The 18,337-nt window shown below is 51.2% G+C and overlaps 1 protein-coding gene across 14 annotated transcripts in view; it reads left to right on the top strand.

Annotated features, from left to right (window-relative positions):
• MACF1 (microtubule actin crosslinking factor 1) overlaps nt 1–18,337 on the top strand; it is a 362,956-nt gene that overhangs the window by 7,634 nt on the left and 336,985 nt on the right. For 12 of the 14 annotated variants that reach the window (XM_053267998.1, XM_053268004.1, XM_053268005.1 and 9 more), the window contains one exon: nt 5,614–5,889. In XM_053267998.1, the coding sequence (XP_053123973.1) occupies nt 5,670–5,889 (220 nt within the window). In that variant the 5' untranslated portion in view covers nt 5,614–5,669. Of the gene's footprint in view, nt 1–838; nt 918–1,323; nt 1,344–5,613; nt 5,890–18,337 lie in introns of those variants that run through there. The other 2 variants (XM_053267988.1, XM_053267989.1) reach the window with 2 other exon arrangements.

Raw genomic sequence — 18,337 nt, 5'->3', positions numbered from 1 at the left:
ACTGAGCAAGGGCCCCATCGCCAACCCCAGTGACATGAGGCTGGGGGGGGTGTGTGCTTCGTCCCTCAAGGTGGGGGGGGGCACGGCATATGAGCAGAGGCGGCAGCAGTAGCAGCCCGCGCCTGGGCCTGTCAGGGCTCCACGGGTCTCAATCCGTGCTGTGCCTGCCTGGGCGAAGGACCCGACCTGGAGGGATCTTGTGGCTGCAGGCTCGTCGTGCAGAGATGGGGCGTCCGTCCCTCCTAGGCAGCGGCAGGCGCGTGGCGAGCGGCGCTCAGGAGCAGGCCCTGATCCGGCTTGGGAGGCGGCGGGCCAGGGCTGGGCTGGGCTGGGGAGCCCTCCCTGGGCCCCTGGGAAGCCCCCGGGCAGGCAGCGGGGACTCCTCACGCGCGCTGGGCCGGGGGTGGGCGGTGATGCCAAGCGGGAGGGGAGGGGAGGGGGCGTGTGGGTCTCCCCCCGCCCGAGCCCTCCTGCTTGCACCTGCAGCAGCGAGCCGGGAGGCCCCGGGGAACCGAGCCCGGCTGGCTGCGGCGCGCGTGTTTCTCTCGGTGGCCCCCGGATGCAGGGAGGGGGCTTCGTCCCCCGCGCCTGGCCCGGCTCGGTCCCTCTTCTTCCTCCTCCTCCTCCGCGCAGCCCCCCCCCCGATCCGCCGCTGGCCGCCCTTGCGACCCGTGCGGGGGCCAAGCCGGGGAGAGCCTCGCGCCAGCGGCAGCAGCGAGAGCGGAGAAGAGGCGGGCGGGCGGGCGGGCGGGGGGCGGCGTCTCTGCGCGGGCTGTCGGCGGCGGCGGCGGGGAGGGACCAGGCGCGCCTCTGCTCCTCTCGCCCGCCCTGCCTGGGCATCGCTCGCGAGCGAGGTCGCCGCCGCCGCCGTGCCGGCCATTGTGCCCGCCCAGCCAGGCGAGGAGGGTCCCGGCCCGGTAAGCCCGCCGCGGAGGGAGGGTGCGGACTCGGAGCAGAGCCGGCCCGGCCAGGGGGCAGCCTCCTCCTCCCCGCCCCCGGGGGGCTCCCGCACAGCCGGCGCCTGGGACGATGCCCGGGCGGGGGGCGAGTGCGGGAGGGAGGCGGGGAGGGCAGCAGCCTCTGCAAGGCTGGCATCGCGCGCGCGGCGGCAGCAGCAGCGGCAGCCCCAGCAGCCCCCCGCCAGTGGCTTCTCCAGCGGCATCGTCGAGGAGGGAGCCTTTGCCTCGCTGCACCTGCTGCTGCCGCCGCTGCCGCCCCCCGCCCCTCAGGGGCGCTGCGCGGGGCTTTGGCCGCCCCCGCCGCCGCCACGCACCTGCCTGGCAGCGGCATCTGCCCCTTGGGGCTGGGCTGGGCTTGGCTTGGCTTTCTTTTGGGGGAAAGAGGTGAGATCCCGAGGTGTGGATGGAGCCGCTCACACGCGCGCCCGCCCGCCCATGTCGTGCCCAGATGTGTGGCTGCATGTTCGCGGGGACTCGGTATGGCATAGAGATGCTGCTGCCACCCCCTCCTCCTGGCCATTTCTGGGGTGGGTGTGTTCCCAAGGAGAAGGCAGGCAGCGAGCCAGGGCCGTGGATGGGCTTCCCTCCCCGCCAGACCCAGCTGCACTTGGATGCCCAGTGCGGTGTGTGCCGAGCTCCGCACATGGAGACCTAGACTCAGGCACCCGCGGATTTCTGTAGGGGAAATGGCTCTTTTTGAGGGGTGGGCTGAGAGGCGGCTGCACAAATGCTCTCGAGGTTGTCTCTTTGTTCTCTCTATATTCAGCATTATTCCACTGATTTCTAATGGGATTCCTGCCTCTCCCCCTAATACCTCATTTTAATTCTCCTCATTCTCTCTCATAATGCCATAGCAGTAGAATGAAAAATATTTAGAAATGCCTCTAGCAAATGACTAAATGGTAGTTAATCATCATGGTTTTATTGTGTGTGTTTTAAAAACATCGCATTTATTAATGTCCGTTTTTCTCTCTTCATGAGCCCACATTCTAAATGTGATTTATCTCTCTAGTTATCTGTGGATTTCATCCACCACTCAGTTGGGAAATGGAATTACATTTTCTACCTCATGGCTTATGATCAAGGGGATTTTTTATTGTAAAAAGCTATTTCCACGGGAAGGGAAGTCAAACTGGATTGAGGCAGTTGTGTGATTTGTGTGCGTGTCTGTGTCTGTGTGTTAGTTATTGAATGGATGCTCCATTGCTTTCTTTTTTAATTGCCTTGAATCGAAGCAAAAGCACCCAGGTCTGTGAATGCCTTGTTGCATTTTGCGTGCCCAAGATGGGGGACGTTCTCTCATTCCCTCTCTTTCTTGCTTAGCGCCTTGAACTGGAATCTCCAAAGGATAGAAAAAGGGAAAGCAAAACAGCTTTACCGTGCAAGACTCCTGCTATGTGAAATCTTGCATTGCTGGGAGAGAAGGAAGGATTGCTCAGCTGTGACTGAGGGGAGCCTTGACAGAGCAGAGAGATGTCAGGGGAAGCGCACCATTCATTCCTGCAAGGAAGAGTCACATGGCGGGGGCTTAGGCTAGGAGGCGCCGTCTGTGCGGGAGCTCCACGCCTTCAGACAAATCTTTAGCACCAAGATGGACAACAATGCCCACCTTGTTTCCCCAGGGAATCGAGTGGCCCAGATCTGTAAGAATTGCACAAGGTTTAACTGGCACTCGGTTTCGCCAGGGTTTGGATCTGGGGCTTGCTTGCAACCCTGAGACTCAGCCCCGCGGATGTGCAGTAACAGCAGTCAGGCGGCACTGAGAGGGTGGTGGGATGTATGTGTGGAGGGCGCCGGGTTTTGAGCAGAATAGGTGCTTAAGGGAGGGAGTATTCATTGCTGCCGAGTGCAGCGGGGGGCACCGGGAATATGCCCTGTTGCCCTGTGGGCCAGTCCGAGCCTGATGGCAGTGTTTCTGAGCATAGGCAGAGTTGCCTTTCTTTCTAAACTCTCTGGAGCAGAGCTTCTGAGTCAGAGGATGGAGCTCTAGCAAGGTTTTAGTCCTGGCACCAGACTTTTGAGAGGGTGTGTGTGTGTGTGTGGGGGGGCTACGCAGCCATGTTTTAAGTGCTTGCTCACCTCCCACAGATCCTCTGCTGGCACGTTGTCTTACACCTTGGCAAATCTAGGCATAAGGAAGCAGCAGGCCACATGCTCTGTGGTGCCTCATCCCTTCCCTCCATCTGCACTAGCTTGGCTGAGATAACTTCGCAGGGCAACCCCGAGAGAGAAGTGGGCATAGGACATGAAAGGGGTTGGGGGGGTCAGGCATTTCTGCCTCGTTAATTACAGTGCTCTCTCTCGCTCTCTCACCCACCCACCTTGGCTGGGCTTTCACCATCTTCCTCAGGAGTTCCACACTTGCCTGATGGATCAGAAAAACAAGGTGGGGCCATTGGCGATCGCTGCTTATGGTGGATTTGGGCTCCCCCTAGGATCCAGTTTTTGAATCCAGGAGTCCCACCCTGCAACCTGTGACATGTAATAAAGGAGAACACCTCTGAGCATGTGCAAAGTGTGTTTCTCTCCCAACTGAGAAGCCACACACCCTGCCCCCACAGATCTGGGTTTCAGAGATGGAGCCTTTACGGCAAGTTTTCCTCAAAAATCTGATGTTTGAGCCACTCGTTCTTTGGCATTAAAACGGGAGACAAGTGTCACTGTGGCATCAACATGGACACTCTGTGTGTGTTTCTGCACGTGTTTTCATTGCTGATTGGAAGGAAACAAACTCAGAGCAGAGACTCATGCAGAGAGGCAATGTAGGCAGCCTGCTCTAAAGGCAGGTGGTTCTGCATTTCTGCCTCAGGAGTTGATCCACCCTCATGTGATGCAGAGACATCATCATCATCATCATCATCATCATCATCATCATCTTGACACCTTGGGCATCGATAAAATTACAACACATCCGCTACAGAAGGCCACACTACTCAGGACAGCACGGATACTACGACGCTATCTTTAATTTTTCTTGAGTTATCCTACCTAGACCCTTAGAAAGGGCCTGATAATTAAAGTACCAAATCCAGTCAATAACATCCGGTAGACTGTGTGTAAATAGCACAGTACCACTTTTTAACCCAGAAAGTTGCCAAAGCCGTTTTCAGCATGATCTGCTCCATCCCCAGCTCAGCTTGCTTGGAAGGAGGCCAGGGCAGAGCATGACTCCTAGAGAGGTGCAGCAGGCAGCTTCCTCTGGGGGCTGGCATTTGGGGCTCACAGGAGGATCCCTTTGACCCTTCCGTGCCCTTCTTGTGATCTCCAGGCAAGGTGGAGTCCATCTCTTCTCTTTTTAGAAACTTGGTGCTAATGCAACCTTTTCTCTCCATGTCAAACAGCAGCAGCGGGTGGCTGGATCCCACCCCCAAGGCTGCTCATTTTGAAAGAAAAGTTGAGCCCATCTGCACGTAACATCTTGTTTGACCCTCAGGCTGAGATGAAGGGCAGGTCGCAAGAATGGAGGAGTCATATGTGGCCTTCTCGGTGGCTGCCGCAGGGCTTTGGAACGCGCTTCCTGCTGAAATAAGAGCATCTCCTTCTCTGTTTGTTTTTAGGAGGGCCCTGAAGACGTACCTATTTTCCCAGGCCTTCAACTGAGACCAGTTTTTAAAATGTTAATGTGTTTTTATCTATTATGATTTTTTAAAAAAATCTCTTTATGAATTTTTAATGCTTTATATGTTATATTATGTTTTAATTCTGTACACCACCTAGAGATTACAATATTGGGTGGTATATAAATTAAATTAGTAAAAATAAATAATAAAATAAATATGAGCCGGGGAGTGGCAAGGGGCTAGATGCAAAGACCTAACACAGACCCTCCCACCCCTGAGTTACACATTGCTTGTGTGTTGGGGCAGTGGGGGTCATGGGCAGGGGAGGGCCCCCCTCAGTGGCCCTTCCAGGACATGGCCAAAGGGGAAATCTGGACACGTGGCCGGGTGGGAAGAGACACCGGACTTCACGGCCAGGCAGCACCTGTCTGCTTGGCATGGTTTAGAAATGATTCCGTTCCTTGGAGCTGTTCTCCATGGCTGGGTTCTCAGTGTGTGCACCACATGCCCAAGAAGACGAATAGCCATCTGTGTGGTTCCGGCATCATACATGCAGAAGGCTCCGAGTTCCCTCCCTGGCAGCATCTCCAGATAGGGCTGAGAGAGACTCCTCCTGCCTGCAACCTTGGAGAAGCCGCTGCCAGTCTGGGTAGACAAACCTGAGCTAGATGGACCAAGGGTCTGACTCAGTAGATGGCAGCCCCCTGTGTTTCTGTCTTGTCACATACTTTAGGTTGCAAAGACTCTCAGCTTTCTCTGTGTTGTAGTCTTTGTTTGTTTAAATCCAATTTCTAGATTTCATGGAAATGGAGGAGGTCTTTAATGAATGGCTGGAAGAAACTGTAATGAATGAATTTTCTTCAACCAGAATCTATTCTAGAGTCTGCAAAATGTTGGATAATGCGTAAAGCTGGGGCATCTCAATGCAAAACATTTTGGTTAGTGGGGATAACAATGTTTGATAAGCCAAGGGTTCTCCGATGTAGGTCCGCAGATGTTGCTAGATTACAACTCCCCTTATCCCCAGCTGCAGTAAGCTTCCACCCAGCCATCAGTCCTTCCACCCATTCATTGGCTGTTCTGTCCACCCATAGGTCGATTCTGTCCAAGGACGGGCAGTGCCTCAGCGCCTGCTCTTGAGCACTGTGCCATGTCGTCCTCTGACGAAGAGACGCTCAGCGAGAGGTCCTACCGGAGCGAGCCTTCCTGCAAGAGTGAGCGGTCCTACCGGAGTGAGAGATCCGGCAGCCTGTCTCCTTGTCCTCCGGGGGACACTTTGCCCTGGAATTTACCCCTCCATGAGCAGAAGAAGCGGAAGAGCCAAGACTCCGTGCTGGATCCTGCAGAGAGAGCCGTCGTCAGAGTCGCTGGTAAGGGAAGGAGTTCTCTGCTGACCTTTAAGCAGGCCTCTTACCTCAGTGAGGAACTTCACCTTTGCCCCTGCTGGACTTGATCAAGTTGGATTGGGCTCAGTGTTTGAACCTGCCCAGGTTGGCTTGCATCTTGGGTTCAGATCCCTTTTCTGGAGGGCTGGTGGAATTGCCACTGAAACTCTCGCGTGGTCCTATAAAGCAGTGATGGCCAACTTCATTCATGGGGGCGGGTCAGCACCCCATTGTCCAAAGAGTGTCCTGTTGGCTGGAAAGGCAATTTGCTGTCAAAACTGACACCTTTGTCGATGGTCAGGCTAGATAGTAAAGTCTGAACCACCTCAGTGTAACGGCGTAGCATCCATGCAGCACATGCATGTGGGCACAGCTGAGGCATTCTATACAAAACCGGAAGGAGCGTGGCCTCTATGTGTGTGTGTGATGGCGGGGGGGGGTTGCCTAGAGGGCACTCCAGTGGAAAAGGAGGGGAGGGGCCCTCTGGGATTGAGAGCCACCCCCAGATCCTCCAGGGTTGGAGCAGCTGGAGCTGGTCACCCTGTCAGAAGACCCCTGGAGCACTGTGGGTGCACTGCCCCATTGCAGAGCTGCTGCCCTTTCCTCAGAATCCCCTCCATCTCCTCTGAGTCATCGGGAGCGGAGGTGAGCTGCACCAGGGTGGAGCTCCGGATCTCAAGGCCAAGTGCTTGCCTGCCTGCCCCCTTCCTATGGGTCTACTCAGGAGGAGGGGGAGACTAGCTTTGGGATCCTGGTGGGGTGGGACTCTGACCGGCTACATCAGCTCTCCATTGGCTTCTGCAAGTTCAACAGCTTCATTTCAGGGTTTGGGGTTCTAGTCTTGCATGGCCTTAGGTGCTGTGTGTTGCTTACAGCCCAGGAGTGGGTTGTTCTAAGGAGCTGTGTGTGTGTGTGTGTGTGCGCATGCCAGCCAAAGGAGGCGCAGGTGCCTTTCCATCTGCTCCTCTCTCCCACCCTGCCCTCCTCCACCGTTAATGAGAGCTGTGCTGCCTGCAAGCTGGCCATTCATCAGGTAGAGCTGCATGGTTAACTGCACAGCTATACCTGTATCTGCAGGTAGCGCAGCTCTCATTAATGCTGGGGTGGGGTGGGAGAGAGAGAGAGAGGAGCAAACGGAGCTCTGGGAGGCAGAGGCAGCTGTGCCTCCTTTGCTGCCCCCCCCCCCGCCCCCCAGTTTGTTAGGATGAGCCACTCCTAATACAGCCTGAGAGTGTGTTTACCTCTTCCTTGAGCGGCACAGTGTGGTTGTCTGCTGGGGACAGACTAAATGGCTTTGGAGGCTCCGCTCAGCCCATGGAGTACCAGTTGGTCATCCCTGCATTGTGGGTGTGCTGCAGGCTGCAATGGCAGGTCAGGTAGAGCCCAGTCAAGAGCCCGAAGGCTTTTGTCAATGGGGATTTTGAGTGCTGTTGAAGGCAGCTGTTGCTTTCAGTGTGCATGTGTTATTTTAATGATGCTCCTTGTCTTACTGTATGCTGCTTTGTGTATTTTTCAGTAGAAAGGTGGCCTCCCATGTTTGGTATATTGAGGCCTTCAGCTGACCTGTCTTTTCCCAGTTGTGGTCAAAGTTAGGGGTGGGGGCAAAGTGCCAGCTTTGTAGCTAGAAGGCTGGAAGGGGCCAGGTTGGTGTGGTGCTGGTGTCCAGAGCCCCATGTTGATGGTGAATTTCGGGCTTTAGTGGGCCCCCTGAGTCTGGCTGATGGAGCATTGCTGCTATGGTGAGATTCCTGTGGCATCCCATGGGCAGCCCCCCACCCCACCCCACCCCCAGCAGAAGAGACACAGTCTTTCTGGGAAGAGCGGTGATGGCCGCTCTGAGTGGAGCTGCCTCAGAGCTGCTGGGAGGACTTAACAAAACCGGAGGTGAGTCAGGAGGTGAAGGAGCCAGGATCTCATCACATTTCTGGGATGAGTCATGTTAGGAGAGCTGAGGTTTCTCCCGTGCAATGGAGCAACTCCTCTCTCAGTGCAGGCAGCTTTTGGACTCGGCTGGTGTTTCTCTGGAGATCGGAGGCACATCTTTTTCTGAATTAAAACGGAAAGCACTCTTCACTCTAACGCCCAAGGAGGTTTATCTCTTAGCCACTGTGTCTCTCTTAGGGAGCTGAGCCATTAAAAATCCAGGTTCATTTCAGATGCTAACTTGGAAAAGTCGTTCAATGACTGGTTCCAAAACTCTGAACTGGTTTAGACGTCATGCAGAATAATCCTGGGCTCTTTTGCTTGCAGTGTGCAGATTGTGTCATGTGAACTGAAAAAGCTATTCAGCTAGAGACAAAATATTTATTTTGCAAACTGTTCCTTTCTGATCGTTTAAAGCTGCTGACAAAGCACATTGAAAAGGATTTTTTTGTTGTTGTAAAAGGAAAATAAAAACATTAACCATGCAATTGAAAGCTCAGGACCTGGTTCCTGAACCACTTATTTTGTACTTGTGACCGGTTGTGGTTTGGCTCAGTTCCAGACATCCAAATCACTTTAAGTCTGGGTTCCATTCTAGCTCACTGGAAAAATGAGATTGGAACTGGTTTTTGTGTTCCTGTCTGGTTCAGTTCCCTGGTTTCTGCACAGACACAGAGCGTTGCCTCCTGACTCGAAAGAAGAGGTGAGCTTAGAACAGTGTCGAGCCTACAAGCGTGTCGGGCTCCGGATGCTGCTGTGAGCTTGCAGAGCGTCCTTCTGCTCCAGTCACAGAAGCGTCCGGTTGGCTGGTGGTTGGGCCAGAGGAGTGAGGCAGGCGGACACACACAGAGCGAAGCCTCCTCCATGCCTGGCCATTTGGCGCTCACAGGAGCCTATGATGGTTTCGTCGGCTTCCTGAGTGCCGGTGTGGTGATGTCGGCAGAGTATCAAACTTGAACTGGGGACCTGGGTTTGAATCTTACGTAATGACCATAGACCAGTTGCTGCCTGTTAGCCTAAGCTATCTCGCAGGGCGGTTGTGAGGATAAAATGAGGAAACACCACGCATGTCACCCTGAGCTTCTTAGAGGAAGGGCAGGGTTACAAGTGCTGCATGCCGGATATGTCCATTTCAGATTATGCCGGACAAACAGGGCCTTAGAAGGTTCTCCTAAAGAGTGGTCTCTTTTTAGGATCCTGGATAGAAGCTACTTTGCTTGGTGAGCTGCTACTGGCCTGACTTTTTATATGCCCGGCAAGAAATGAAGAGCCCTTTTGCCAAGGCTGGAAAAATCTCGGGTGTCTGGTCATCTGAAGGACTCATGCTCATGTCCTGAAAGTATTTGAAGCGTACATATTTCTCCACCCTCTTTGTCTCTTGCCTTTGTCCTTGAACTACTGTTCCATAAAGCAGGAGGACAATCTGGCTTAGGATCTGTTGCCGTCTTCTGAGATGGCACTTTTCTTTATTAAAAAAAGGAAAGCGCACAGAGGCAGGGAGCCTTCCACCAGATATGAAATTAAATGACTTTAACAAACCAACTTGCAGCCAGACATTTGGCTGGCCAGTTCAGTCAGCTGTATGAAATGTAGCTCCTCAGCTTAACAGCCTCTTTGCCCACTTGGCTCTATTGTCCAGTTTCCCACAATTCCCTTGTCTTCTGCTTCTGCCTGCTCCCATTCCTGCTAACAACAGACAGCCCCTCCTGTCCCTGGATGGAGCTTTTCTCTTGTCTCCCCACTTTTAATATGATCTTTCATGATCTTCACAAAAGCTGCACGGTCCATGTTCTATTGACACATTCAGCCTGAGTAGTTGGAATATTGGTCAACATTCTATAACATCTTAGCAGCAATTGTGTGTGTGTAAGAAAGAGGGGCCCACTCTGTAGCCTGCCTTCATATGTAATGTATGAATTAATAAGAGGTGCCATCTCTGAACTGGATGGTAGCATGCATTATGTGGAAGTAGATTTTATCCTTAAAGTAGTATTTCCTGGGAAATACAGGCCTAAAGATTTTGATCTGTAACTTTTCTTCTTCCATGACAATTCCATTTCCCATGATCTGGTTCTCCTTATGATTTATAAAGGATCTGTATCACAAGTTTGGCAGTTGTGAGTTCATAGTGTTAGGAACTGATAGAAGAGAGTACAGCTTCGTGGGTCTGGTGACTACTGACCCCTTCTCTCCAATATAAAGCTCACCCACATAAAGCTCTAAGACAGAAGTCTTGCTTGAAAGATTTATTCCTGAGTTAATCTAAGCCTCCTAACTAATGGCACAGTGGGGAAATGACTTGACTAGCAAGCCAGAGGTTGCCGGTTCAAATCCCTGCTGGTGTGTTTCCCAGACTATGGGAAAAACCTATATCGGACAGCAGCGATATAGGAAGGTGCTGAAAGGCATAATCTCATACTGCGCGGGAGATGGCAATGGTCAACCCCTCCTGTATTCTACCAAAGACAACCACGGGGCTCTGTGGTCTCAAGGAGTCGACACTGACTCAATGGCACACTTTTCTTTACTAGTCTAAGCAGGGAGCCAGGAGCAGCTACAGCTTCCTGTGGAGTGTAATTTTGGTGCCCCAGCCAGCTTTGCTGTTGGGTATTGTGCAGATTGCCTCCAAATCAGATTCTACACTGTGGAAACACAAACCCTACAGTGGTGTAAAAGGAACAAGGGCAGCTGCCATATACTGAGTCAGACCACTGGTCCAACTAGCTCAGTATTGTCTTCACAGACTGGCAGCAGCTTCTCCAAGGTTGCAGGCAGGAGTCTCTCTCAGCCCTATCTGGAGATGCTGCCGCCAGGGAGGAAACTTGGGACCTTCTGCATGCAAGTGGACTTCCTGATATAAAGGTTGGCACCAAAGGGTGGAACAAAAACAGTGTTCACTTGCGTGTGCTAATTCCCTTAAATAGCTGCCAGCTTAAACTTGCCTCACACTGAGAGGGGAGAAGCATCCTATTGGGAGCTTGAAAACTGGAGCAAGGCAGTCTCCAAGCAGTGCACGTCCTCCCAGCAGCCATTCCAGAAAGGCAGGAGGCACAGCTAGCAGCATGAATGCCCAGTGTCTCCCCTCTGGCATGCTGCAGTTCCTCTACGTTCTTTGCCCCTTTCCTGCCTCTTCCTGGCACACCCGCCCGCCCCCATTTCTCTCCAGCTGGATTCATCTCATTTCCATCTTAGCATCTCCCCCCCCCCCCTTTCTCTGTGGGAGGAAACCCCGGGCCGTGTGTGCACGGAGGGTCCCTCTGTAGCGCCCCATCCACGCTCCAAACAACCCTAACCCTGTGACCGACTCAAACACACCATACAAGACCCGGCTGGGAGCAGCCGACTGGCCACAAAGGAAAACCTCCTCAAGCTGGTCCAGGGTCTGTGGATGGGGCCACCCAGCCTCTCTCGGGCACTTGCCTGTTGCTCCAGATGTTGCTGCCACACCTGGCTCCTCGTGTGCTGCTGCATTACTTCTACTGCAGCTTTCATCATAGCTTTATTTTGCTAGCAGCAGCAGAACCGTGCGTGCTGCAGGCGCCTCCAGGTGAAGGCAAAGTGTGCCGTCGAGTCGGTGTCGACTCCTGGCGCCCACAGAGCCCTGTGGTTGTCTTGGGTAGAATACAGGAGGGGGTGACCATTGCCCTCCTCCTGCACAACATGAGACGATGCCTTTCAGCACCTTCCTATATCGCTGCTGCCCGACAGAGGTGGTTCTCATAGTCTGGGAAACACAGCAGCGGGGATTTGAACCGGCAACCTCGGGCTTGCTGGTCAAGTCATTTCCCTGCTGCACCCTTAGGTGGCTACGCAGGCACCTCAAAGCAGCCTTGTGTGTGGCAAGGGAGAGCTTGCAGCTCCGGGGAGTGTTGCTTGTGCCAGGCACCTGCTGCGGGGGTGGGGTGGAGGGTTGGTGCCCCCGGCCTCTCTGCTCGGCGTCCCCTTGATGCGGCAGGTGCACATCGATGTGTGCTTGTGCGTGGCAGCTTGGAGCAGGGTGCCAGGGACGGGAATAGGCTCGTGCTCGGTGGCTGGTGGCCCAGGAGCCTGCCACGGTGTAGCGTTGTTTGGTTTTCAGTTGTTTGAAAACTTTCAATAGAGGGAAAGTAGCACAATGAATGATGCGTCTGATAGAAGGTCAGGCATATATTACAGAGGTCATGTGCCTAGCATAAACGTTATAAGAGAAAATGAATTGCATGTGCATAAAATAACAATAACTAAAAACTGCACACAGCATACATCCCAAGTGGTTTATCTACCCTTCATATTTCAAGGAGAAGATTGCTGGTCTTGTAGCAAGCCTGACTTGTCCCCTTAGCTGAGCAGGGTCTGCCCTGGTTCCATTTGAATGGGAGACTGGAAGTGTGAGCACTGCAAGATATTCCCCTCAGGGGATGGAGCCACTCTGGGAAGAGCAGAAGGTTCCCAGTTCCCTCCTTGGCAGCGTCTCCAAGATAGGCCTGAGAGACTCCTGCCTGCAACTTTGGAGAAGCCGCTGACAGTCTGTGAAGACAAGACTGAGCAAGATAGACCAAGGGTCTGACTCAGTAGAAGGCGGCTTCCTGTGTTCCTAACTTCACTTTCCTTTTATTTCATTCCCTTTGTCATCTTTTTTCTTTCTTGTTTTCTGTTTAACAAAAAAGAAAGGAGATTCCTGTATACTTTTCTGTTGAACCCCCCCCCCCGCTGATTCCAAGTATGACATCCAGACCGCTGAAGAAGTGGACTTCTCTGGTTGTTCTCGACAGTTACATACTTTTGATGCTGCTGTTTTGCGTGTGACCCTCGTGCCCCCATCCCACCCTTCCTTCTCACAGGGAGTTGCCTTTTCTCTGTATTTTATGCCCACATTGTTTTGGCTTCCCTACATAGAGCTCTTGGGAGGTAATGCAGATGATCCTCCTGGGCTGTATGCAGCAAGACGAGCTCTGGATCCATCTCTGGTGGGGCTTGTGGAACTTCTCCACGTTTTCTTAAAACCATTTCCCCCAAGTGACTGTGCCTTGGAGCATTCCCACCATATGTGCTCATCCACCTGTCCGCACTCTTACTGGAGTGGCCTGTATCACTTGGGCCTCAGTGTGTAAACTGGGGTTCTTGGGCAGTTGTACAAATGGTTTCTAAATGGTTGTCCACATGGTTAGGTGTGATATAGAATCCCAGACCTTTTTCTCTAGCTTCTTTCCCCAATCTGCAGGCTTGCTGTAGCTTGGAATATTTGAAGCCACAGATTTAAGTTGCTATAGCGTTGTTCGTGGGGCAAGGTAGGGGCTCATAAGTGCTTCCAGCAGGGAGAGAGAGCGAGAGAACGAGCGGGCGAGCAAGCGCGCACATGAGAAATGTGCATACCCAAAGAGCACGCTTAGAACAATGCAGTACACCAAGAAGGATAACGGGGTCGGTCTGCTCTCTGATCTGAGCTTTTGGGGATCTGGTTCAATGCACATGGGGGCCTTATTTTCCTCCCTGCTGCAGGCTTGTCCTGTTCCATGGCTCTGGCGTGCATCTACATGGTTCAGAGGCGAGATGGCAACCCAGTCAGAGCTGACTGAGGCCTGGATCTCCTGGGTTTCCACACCTCTGCTGCCCTCCTGCTCAAGGGGGACATTTCTGTGAATTCAGCGTCCTCTTCAGCATTAATTATACTCACCCCATTAGAGGACTGGGTGGGCAGGGGAGGGAAGGCTTTCTGTCAGCGTGGTGGGGGGCTTGTCTGTTGCATCTCTGGGACCAAAGGAAAGAGGAGCGCCCTTCAGCTTCCAAAGGAAAGACCTGGGGGAGCGACAAGATAAAAATGGGCAGTGGAGAACCCCAGGCTGATCTGTGGTGACAGGATCCTGATGACTAAAGCAAAGGAGAGGTGGGCGTCTGCCTTGCTGCAGGCTAGCAAGCTGGATGCCTGGTGGGGCTGTAAATGGAGGCAAGCCTGGCTGGTCCCCCTGGAAGAAGGGAAGCATCTGGCCCTCCAGATCAGGACCTGGGCAGTTCGCACCAAACTCCCGTAAGTTAATCCTGCTTCTCTTGTCCTAGTCTGCCCTCTCAAGCAGGGGCTCTTAAACTTGGATCTCCAGATGCTGCTAGACTACAACTCCCATCATCCCCGGCCACAATGGGGATTGTGGCTGGGGAGGAGAGCTGGTCTTATGGAAGGAGAGCTGGTCCTGCAGTAGCAAGCATGGCTTGTCCCCTTGCCTAATCAGGGTCCACCCTGGTTTGCCTCTGAATGGGAGACGACATGTGTCAGCATTGTAAGATATTCCCCTTAAGGGATGGAGCCACTCTGGGAAGAGCAGAAGGTTCCAAGTTCCCTCCCTGGCAGCATCTCCAAGATCGGGCTGGGAGAGATTCCTGCCTGCAGCCTTGGAGGAGCTGCTGCCAGTCTGTGTAGACAATACTGAGCGAGATGGACCAAGGGTCTGACTCAGTATATGGCAGCTTCCTAGGTTCCAATGGCCAAAGACCATTGTGGCTGGGGGTGATGGTAGCTGTTGTCCAGCAGCATCTGGGGACCCAAATTTGGGATCCCTTGCTCTAAAGCTGTTGCAATCCTTCCCAAGTTAAGAGCACCTGCAGGTTTTGATATGTCTGCTGTTCACTTCTTTGCCCAAGTAATTAATAAAGCTAATGGGGGTGTGAGTGGGGGTTGCGGGCAAACACAACCCATGACCTGAGCTCCCAGTATTTACTGCTGTTCCAAAAAAATGCCATCTCTATTGGTAATCAGTATGTAAGCCACCTAATGGCACAGTGGGGAAATGCTTGACTAACAAGCAGAAGGTTGCAGGTTCAGATCCACGCTGGTACTATATCAGGCAGCAGCGATATAAGAAGATGCTGAACGGCATCGTCTCTTACTGCGCGGGAGGAGGCAATGGTATAAACCCCTTCTGTATTATACCAAAGACAACCACAGGGCTCTGTGGACGCCAGGAGTCGAAATTGACTAGACGGCACACTTTACCTTAAGGCCTATTGCCTCCCTTGCCCAAAAGCTCCTCTCTGTGCTAGTCAATAGGTAATTAACATTTGCATGCATTTAAATAAATTAATGTTCACGTCTTATGTGTGTAGTCAACAGACCATACACAGAATTTGCGGAAATCAACCAGATAATGCAGCCAGCATCTGTCTCATGATATACAGTTGACACAGAGTAATGGCATACATTCTGTTGTCAATTTGCCATGTGTTTTAATTGTTGCAGCCAGGAAAATAGCTGTGTTTTTTCTTTTGCATAAGGACCTGCTAATAAATAATAACGAATTGAGGTATGCAAATATACAGTGCCCCAAACGTCATTGTCCAGTCAACCAGGATACAAGGGCATTTCTAAGCGAGGCCCTAGAATAGATTGATGCACGCTCGCATGCACACACCCACACGTTTCTGTGCTCTTCATCATGACCTCAGGCTACGTACAATTTGCAACAATCCTGATTAACATTTCCTCAGTGCTGCTGGGGAAGCACTGTTGAGTTAGCAGGTGCCACATGCAAAGGGGAGATTTGCTTCTGTTTCTCCCACAGGGAGGGGGAACTCTTCCTCGCTTTTGTTAGTTTGCATGGCATTAAATCATTTAAAGGCATGCATGTTTAATATCCACAGGGCAGAGGGGGGTGTTGTTGGTGGAAATGCCAGTGGACATGCCTTCCCTGCCCACCCTAACCCCCCTTACAGGGTTTTTGTAGGATAATGAATGAGTTAAGGAGGAAAACAGACAAACATTGCACCCCCAAAAGTGGATGCTAAGGAATAACCACTAATTAGCCCTGAGGCCAAATTACAACACAGGCAACTGGAAACGGGCAGGAGGTAAACATGCCGATCGTGCTGTATTAGAAATTCGCTGATGTGCTATCCTCCAAAACACACTCGCTTAACACAACAGAAGCTTTACTTATTTTAGGGTAAAGCGGACAGCTGAAAGCAAAGGAAAAACAACACACAGCCCCACCATTTGGAGCTGCCGTGTCTGCCATGTGGATGGGTTGTTCTAAAAAAAGGAGACCTCATTTAGTTCTCTGGGGGGGCTGATAATCTGAAGCAAGAGAGGCATCTGAAAATAAAACGAAGGCGGCTCCTTGAAATGGGGGCAGGAGGGAAGCTGGCATCATTTATACGGAGGTAAGGCAGTGTTGCCAGTTGCCAGGGAGGAAGCTGGCATTGTGGGCAAGTGGGCTTTATGCTTTGGGGGCTCTTTTGCAGGACCAGGTTTGGGGCAGGGCGCTCAGACTTCAGGGGTGCTGGGCAGTTTTCTTCTTCTTTTTTTTAAAAAAATATTTATTTAGAGAAATGTTAAATGATAGCCAATAAACAACAACAAAGAAAAGAATAATTCATTATTCTTAAATGGAACATAGGAAACTGACATATACTGAGCCAGATCCATTGGAACCTTCTGCATGCAAGCCTGCAGATCCTCTTCCCAGAGCGGCCCCATCCCCTAAGGGGGAAATCTTACAGTGCTCACACCTTTAGTCTCTCATCCAAATGCAAACCAGGGAGGGCCCTGCTTAGCAAAGGGGACAGTTCATGCTTGCTGCCACAAGACCAGCTCTCCTCCCATGGGAAATGTCAGATGAGAACCGGGGAGACTAGGTCAAATCCTCACTCAGCCACATGGCTCACGGCTGATCTTGGTGCAGCAACCATGTTCTTAGCCTAACCCACTACATACTTTTGTTGTGAGGGTGGGGAGGAAGACCTGTGCTTATCCTATCTATCTATCTATCTATCTATCTATCTATCTATCTATCTATCTATCTATCTATCTCTATGCTGCCTGATAATAATAATAATAATAAATTGTAGTCGAGAAGAAAGAAAAACAAGTCAAAATAATCGACATAGCAACACCAGGGGATAGCAGAATAGAAGAAAAAGAAACGGAAAAAATCACAAAATACAAAGATCTACAAATTGAAATTGAAAGGCTGTGGCAGAAAAAGACCCAAATAATCCCAGTGGTCATTGGCATCCTGGGTGCAGTTCCAAAAGACCTTGAAGAGCACCTCAGCACCATAGGGGCCACAGAAATCACCATCAGCCAATTACAAAAAGCAGCTTTACTGGGAACAGCCTATATTCTGCGATGATATCTATAACCATTGACAATAAAATTCAGCCATCCCAGGTCCTTGGGAAGGACTCGATGTCCGGATAAAACAAACCAGTCAATAACACCTGTCTGACTGTGTAAAATAATAATAATAATTAATAATTTGATTTCTATACCACCCTTCCAAAATAGGCTCAGGGCGGTTTACACAGAGAAATAATAAATAAATAAGATGATATAGACATCTCTAGGTAGTGTACAAAGTTAACATAACAAGTGTAAAAACAATATAAAACAAAATTCATTAAACAGATAAAACAATCTCCGTAAATAGAAAATTAAAACTTAAATTTCAGTTAGAAGCCCGGGAAGACAGGTACATCCCGAGGGTCTTCCTAAAAGCAAGCAGAGAAGGAGTTGCTCTTATAGCAAGAGGGAGTGCATTCCAGAGCAGCCCCGGGGCAGCCACAGAGATGGCCCGGTCCCTATTCGCCACCAAATGAGCCGGCGGCAACCATAACTGGACCTCTCCAGATGATCTTAATAAGCGACAGGATTCATGACAGAAGGCACTCTCTTTAATTAATTAATTAATTAATGTGTTTATCAATTGTATTTTTATACTGCCTGAAACATGTGTCTCATTTCCTGGAACTCCTAGGGGGAAGGTTGGGGTATAAATGGTATAATGGTAATTATTTTCCCTTCAGTTTTTCTCTCCAAATGACTGACTGCCTTTGGTTGTAATTCTTTTTATTTATTAAAACATTTTAATAAGTCTTTCCCAAAAAGCTCAAAGTGCATTGTACTCCCCCCTCCAAACAAGCAAGCAAACAAACACACTCCACTTGGGGTTGTTTCTGCTCATAGAATGTTTCAGCTGGAAGGGATCTCGGGAGGTCAACCTCCTGCTCACTGCAGGAATCTGCTTCAGCACAGCATCCCGGACAGATGCCTCTCCAGCCTCTGTTTGTAAACCTCCCATGAAGCAGAGTGACCACCTCCCGCCCCGTGTGAGGCGGACTGTTCCACGGTCCGACAGCTCTTCAGTCAGGAAATCTCTCCTGTCGTCTTGCCTGAATCGGCTTCCATGCCGTTTCAACCCATTGGCTCTAGTCTTGTCCTCAAGAACATCAGGGAACATGACAACCCTTCAGATGTTTGTTTGTTTATCTAGCATATGTGGATACCACCTGATATGTGTATCTCTAGGTGGTGTACACAATTTAAAACAACAAATATAAAACAGAATAAAAACAAAACAATTTCAATTTCATAGCATAAAAACAAACTGTTTAAAAATAATTTCAGTTAAAAGCCTGCAAAAACAAGTGTGTCCCTTTCTAAAAGCAAACAGAGAAGGAGATGCTCTTATTTCAACAGGGAGCATATTCCAAAGCCCCAGGGCAGCCACTAAGAAGGCCCGGTCCCGAGTGGCCACTCACAAGC

The sequence above is a fragment of the Hemicordylus capensis genome, chromosome 7 (assembly GCF_027244095.1).
Source record: "Hemicordylus capensis ecotype Gifberg chromosome 7, rHemCap1.1.pri, whole genome shotgun sequence".
Lineage (NCBI taxonomy): Eukaryota > Metazoa > Chordata > Lepidosauria > Squamata > Cordylidae > Hemicordylus > Hemicordylus capensis.
This window is presented reverse-complemented; position numbering and strand designations above follow the sequence as displayed.